Source organism: Fukomys damarensis, unplaced genomic scaffold, assembly GCF_012274545.1.
Source record: "Fukomys damarensis isolate Sample0158 unplaced genomic scaffold, DMR_v1.0_HiC HiC_scaffold_18, whole genome shotgun sequence".
In the NCBI taxonomy this organism is placed as follows: domain Eukaryota; kingdom Metazoa; phylum Chordata; class Mammalia; order Rodentia; family Bathyergidae; genus Fukomys; species Fukomys damarensis.
This window is the reverse complement of record NW_022900930.1, coordinates 42,987,478-42,993,549: the sequence shown is the minus strand read 5'-3', so window position 1 is coordinate 42,993,549 and position 6,072 is coordinate 42,987,478. Positions and strand designations below refer to the sequence as shown.

Here is a 6,072-nt window from a genome sequence, read left to right as displayed (position 1 = left end):
AAAAAAAAAAAAAAAAAAGGAGCATTAAGAGATTTAATTTAGTACAAAGGCCCTGTGTTCAATCTGCAGTACTGAGAAAAAGGAGCACAGGTGGGCAGCAGGCAAGGCCTCAGCTGGATCTGCAGGGAAACTGCCCAAACACCCCCCGAGTGCCCTCTCCTCCTGCTTCCTTGGAGGCCAGGGGAGCCCCTGGGTCCCCACCTCCCCTGCCCACTGCCCACAGGGTCCTTACCTCCAGGATGTAGGTGAGCAGCTCTGGGTCCTGCTGGATCTTGGAGCAGAGGACACTGGTGAACTGTACCTCCTCCTTTTCTGTGAGGGACCCAGGGACCACCCCACCAAGCCGGAGAAGTTTCTAGGAGGGGAACAGGGTTGAATCGGGAATGGGAAGGTAGGGAAGGGGATGCGTGCCCAGCTGCCATCAGCAACGGGCCTCACCTGCACGGGCCTGTGGACGCTGAGGTAGTGCAGCAGTGGGTGCTGCACCTGAGACAGGACTTTGCTGAAGAACTGGAACACCTGCTGCCGCATGCCTGGGGGGTACTGGGTCGGAACAGGGTGCCTGTCAGAGGGGGCCACGTCCACCTGCCCAAACCCTCCCCAAGGGCACAGGGATCCCCGCCATGGGGCTACCTTCCCACGGAGGTTTCCTTCCCTTGCCATAACGCCTCAAGCGGGCCTTCCCCATGCTCCCAGCCCTCTGTCCCGCCTTAGTTTTCTCCATGTAACTGGGTCATCACTGAACATGACACCTAGCCCTCCACACCCACAGGTTCTACACCCATGGATTTAACCATCCTTAGATCAAAACTGTTTAAAAAAAGTCACATCTGCACTAAACATGTACAGCCTTTTTTCTTGTCACTATTTCCTAACCAATGCTGCACCACAGCCACTCCCATAGCACTTGTATTAGGTACCCTAAGGCAGCTGGAGGCCACGTAAAGGTACAGGAGGATGCATGTGGGTTATATGCAAACACAGCACCTTGTGGCATTCATGGACACTTGTTCTAGCAACCTTGAACCATTTGCTACGAGGCTTGTGCGTCCATGATTGTCCTATCTGAAGGGACAGGAACCAATCTTCCATGGCTAACAACTGTACACAATTTTCCTGCCCATCACCCACAAGCATCCTTGTCAGTTTTTATCATGGCCACGTCCCTGGCATCGAGAACTCGGTGCCAGCTGGGGCACTGGCACGCAGGGGCCCGTCTGGGGTAGAAGGCTCCAAGGGCCCCGGCGTGACATGTCCACCTCAGCCTTGCCCAGCGTGCACAGGGTCTCCAGGATCTTGTGCTGCAGCAGGTATTCCAGACAGGGCCCGGCCTCGCCGGCGGTCATCTGCTGCTGCTCCTCGTACACCAGGATGTCCAGCATCTGCTTCAGCCGCCAGGGAATATCCGTCTTCTTGGCTGGGGTGTTTTCATCTGCCCGAGATTCAGAACACGAGGGTGAGTAGAGCGGAGAAGGACACTCAGGCTTCAAAGCGGCAGCCCCTTTGGCCAAGCCCAGAAGGGAGGAGTCTCGCTGGGAGACCGGGAGGGGCTGGGACCAGGGAATGGAAGTTTACAGCTGCTTACGTGAAGACAAGAGTCCTGTTGGGTGAGGACAGGACGTGGCCCCCTTGCTCACTAAGAATGTCTGTTTGCCCCAACCCTGTGTCAGAGGGCAGCCTCATGGTTCTCCCCCAAGCCCTGGGACAAGGACATATCCTGGCTGTGCACAGGACAGGACTGGAAAGCTGCCTGTCTGCTCTGGCCTGAATGAGAAGCTGGGGCTCAGAGATCTGTCATACAATTTATTGGCCATTATTTCAGTAGCTTCCTGAGCAGCGATCTCCTGGGGCCTGTTTATGTCCCTTTGCCGCACTTCAGAGAAGGCAATACTGTTTTTCCACAGGCAGAAAACAATCTGAGCACGGCATGCACACACCTGCTCCACCACCACTGGGGCCATGGAGGAGCCAGCCTGTGGGGGGGCAGTGTTTCCAGAGAGAAAGCTTTGGGACTGCCCTGCAGCACCCTCTAGCTTTCCTTTTAGGCATAGGCTCTTGAGCCAGGCTGCTGGCCTCATGCTGTCCAGATGCCTGTGGTCTGAAGCCTATTCGGGAAACTGAAGGAGTGAACATAGGCAGGTCCTACTCTCCTGTGGACTGGGGCTCCCTGGTAATCTCACCCTCCAGAGAACATCTGGAGGGATTTACAGCTGTCCCCACAGTGACAGTGATCCAGTCCAAATGTCAACTGTGCCCTGAGGATGCAGAGTAAACCAGGTCTAATGGAACTCACAGAGGGTCACCAGAGTGCCCCAAAAGCACTTTGTAATTTCTTGGGCTGATTCAGACTGAAAAGAAAGCCTTGAGAAAAGACGTAGGCTGGAATCAGACCCAGTCTGAACTCCAGGGAGATGGAAAGCTAGGAATACAGGGTTTGGTTACCTGGCAACCAGTCTGTATCCACCAATACAGGTATACTAACTACAGAGCAGCCAATCAGGCTGTGCCCTTCAGTGAGTGACCCCGGTGGGCCAGGCGACCTGAGGCTTTGGGCCTCTGATACCAGCTTGAAGAGAAGGACTCAGGCATGTTCCTTCCCTTGGTTTTTGGTCTCCTCCTACCCCATATCTCTCCAACAGCAATGTCCTTAAACAGCTCAGGGAAAGGGGGAATCCGTTCCATTTTTTTTCTTTTTTTGGTACTGGGGATTGAACTTCGGTCCTTGCACTTGCAAGGCAGGCCACCGAACTGCTGCATTTCTTTTCTTTTAATAGAGCATAAGCACTTGAGAGAAGAGAACCCAGAGGCTCCACCCAGCTGGAGCAAGTGGAGCTACCTCTGTCTCACAGTCAGGCCAGAGATATCACCCATCTTTTGTCCCCATATGTCCCTCACATAGCTCCAGACCCAAAAGGTAAGGGATGGCCACCAACTAAGCCAAGAACAGCAGAGGTGACCAGGTTCAGGTCTTCCTCCCATCTGTCCACTTCTGGTCTCCATTAGCTTGGCACCAACTCTAGCAATGGATGTCACCTTCCCCTGTACTGTAACTTTCTGTCCATGTCATCCACCTAGCTCACTCCCGGGAACCCTGGGCTAGGGAGGAGAAGGCCGCACCTGTGCTCTCGAGATAGTAATGTGTGATGCCCTTCCAGTGCTCCACGAAAGCCTGCAGCAGGTCAATGCTGGGTTCCCGCTGCAGAGAGAACAGACACAGGCTTGGGGGGGGGGTCCGATGACCATGGGCCCACTGCCACCCACGTTCACAGGGACATATATCCATGCGCCCGCTCAGTGTTTGGGTAGGCAGGTGCCAGGCCCTGGAGGAGGTGCCGGACCATGGCTTTTCAAAAGAAAGAGTAACATGTCTCTCCCAGACACAGCAGCATGGTCAGCACCAGTCCCCTCCCACATCCCATCCCAGAGGAGCTAAGCTCGTCGGTGAGGATACAGGCACTGAGCACTCCAACTCAACCTAGTCATCTACAACAGAGGGACAGCCAGGAGCACAGTGGGTACCCCAGAATGACAACTGGAACGGCCGGGATGGAACACATTGTAGAGACAAAGCTTTTCGGTCCCTTTCAAGTAGACCATCTGCAAAAATCCGTTCAAGGCCATGGCGGGCTCTACTCAGCCAGATGGGTGACATCAGCATCATCTAAAGGAAGCACCTCATGAAGCGCTTTCCTCCTCCATCCAAGGTAGCAGGGCACCGCCAACTCCTCAGTCTGCCCTGCTTGCTCTCTATGGGCCCAGAGTTCTGACACCACTCATCCCCCGTTTTCCGAGAAGGCTCTCTCCATCTGCAGTCTCTCACCGGAACTGCTCCTGAAGTGATAATGACCTCTTGGCCTGAAAACTCCAATGAAGGCCATTTCTGCTCTTTTCTTGCAGAGTGAACATACGCAGAAGAAAACTGAACCATCAAACAGGAGCTCCTCTCCACATCCAGGTCTCTGCTGACCACTGACTGTCCCAGGAGCCCTACATCACTTTGCACTTGTCTAGGTCCGAAGAGGCCCCAGCGAGGTCCAGCGAAGGGCTGGCAGCTCCACATGGCCCTCTCCAGCCTCAATTTAGGGCACCACAGAGCTGGGCATCTAGTGATCAAGTTGTTCAGGAAATATCTTGTGGGTGCCTACCAGTCCAGGTGTCACAGCAGGTGCTACAAAAAATGTAAGGATAACTAAGGATAACCTCAGTTGGAAAGAAACATGCCACTGAGAAGATAATATAAAGCCACCCTGAGAAACTACACCACAAAGGAACAGTGTGAGGCCCCAGGAGGGCTAGGAAAGGGGTCACTTCCAAAGGCGGGAACAGGGGAGGCTTTCTGAGGCCACACCTGAACCTGAACTTGGACTGGGTCAGCTTACCTGCTGAGGAGCTCTGCAGAGAGCACCTGGGAGAAGGCAGGCTGATGAATGCGTGGGCCTCTAAGGCCAAGGCAAGAGGCCTGCAGATATTTTGTAGGCAGCTAAGAGCAGATAAATGCTACCTTCTAAACAGCATCTGGGAAGATTCAACTGGAAGTCAGTCTCTTGTGGAGGAGACAAAAGCCGGAAGATTGCTAGGAAGCCCGTGGCTATGGGGGAGGAAGGGACGTGGCCCATTCAGGATCCTTGAAGCACTCCCGACCCTCACCGTAGGCAATCGGTCTTCTTGGTTAGTTGTAAGTTCTTGCCCTACCTGGAGTGGCACCACTCACAGTCCTTCCCAGTCTCCACACGATTCCACACCATCACCCTCCGGGTGAAGCCGCTTGGGCTGGACTAAGCCAACATCCCTGTTGGCCAGGGGTTCCCTGAGGCCCTGAGCTCTGCATTTGACACTTCTGAACGCAGTGAGTACACACAGCCTTCACCGCCTATCTCAGCAGGCTCTGAAGATACTCTTTCATGGTCCTTGCCTTGGAAAGCACTGGGATCCCTGGCCAGCAAGGACCATAATGAACTCAGTCTCTGTAAAGTTTCACCTAGCTTTAACTTTCATTTCTTGGTCTACAAAAATCTGGGCTTCAACCAAAAGGAACACTCAGGTACAACCTGGAGACCCAGAAAGCAGGAAAGACGATGGCATAGGCTGCTGGAGAAAAGGCAGAGCTGAACTCTACTGAATCTGTTACAGCTACTGTTACACCAGGTCAAAGCAACTGTACTGAGCAATTTCTTCTTAAAGATATTCTTAGAGCCTTACTGGTCGGGAGAGGGCACAACTGAGTCCTTTTCTGGGGTCACTCGTGACTTAATGACCCAACCTAGGAAAAGACATAGATCCTAGACATATGGATGGAGTGAAAAAGAGGGATTCCTTTGCCATGGAAGTCCAGTAAAGCCAGGGCTTCGTCTACATGCTGCACACTGAGGCCCAAATAGAAAATCCCCACTCCCAGCATCACCAGCCACCTCAGAATTATGGAAAAGCTGGGAATGGTGCTGTAGGCTTATAATCCCAACATTCAGGCACAGGCTGAGGCAGGGGGATCCCCGGGAGTTCACGCCAGCCTGGGCTACATACTGAGTTTGAGGTAGCCTGAACTACATAGCAAGTCCCTGGTTCAAGAAAAATTAAGAAAACAAAAATTAAGAAATAGTTGTTCAACCCTCCTTTTAAATGAAGTCTTCATCAGAGGTATGGTTTAGTTTATCACTTCCTAAAAAGACATGCTTTGCCTAGCACAGGGAAGAGGGGATGGAAAGTCATCTGGGAATCTTTACTGCCCCCAGGCCCTGCCTCTGGGGCAGAGCAGGACTGTGGAGGTGGAGGACCAGGGATGTGCAAGTCTCTCCACAAGTCTGCCAGAGGGGGAGTTGAAACCCAAGGCTGCTTCTCCTAGGACAATCTGATCCCCTAAACTCATCACTTAAGAGTGGATTTAGATTAGGGGATGAAAGAACCCACTCGGGCTGCCGGGAACCTGTCCTCGGGCCTCACAAAGTGACAGAGTGAAAAAACGATACAGTCCTCCAGGCGCAGGCGGGCAGGCCCACCCAGCGAAGTCCTCCCGATCGAGGCGGGTCTGGGTGCGGGGCGTGCGCGGGCGGGCATCCTCGGGGCTCGGCGGTCCCC

At 53.6% G+C, this 6,072-nt stretch overlaps 1 protein-coding gene across 12 annotated transcripts in view; it reads right to left on the bottom strand.

Annotated features, from left to right (window-relative positions):
* Window positions 1–5,502, bottom strand: part of Fam160b2 (family with sequence similarity 160 member B2) — an 11,000-nt gene extending 5,498 nt beyond the window's left edge. For 4 of the 12 annotated variants that reach the window (XM_010624371.3, XM_010624380.3, XM_010624384.3 and 1 more), the window contains exons 1-5: window positions 3,821–5,496; window positions 3,118–3,196; window positions 1,260–1,432; window positions 439–543; window positions 233–355 (exon numbers count right to left, since the gene is read on the bottom strand). In XM_010624371.3, coding sequence (XP_010622673.1) covers window positions 233–355; window positions 439–543; window positions 1,260–1,432; window positions 3,118–3,196; window positions 3,821–4,060 — 720 coding nt within the window. In that variant the 5' untranslated portion in view covers window positions 4,061–5,496. Of the gene's footprint in view, window positions 1–232; window positions 356–438; window positions 544–1,259; window positions 1,433–3,117; window positions 3,197–3,519 lie in introns of all 12 variants that reach the window. The other 8 variants (XM_010624412.3, XM_010624428.3, XM_033765472.1 and 5 more) reach the window with 6 other exon arrangements.
* Between the last annotated feature and the right edge of the window lie 570 nt (window positions 5,503–6,072).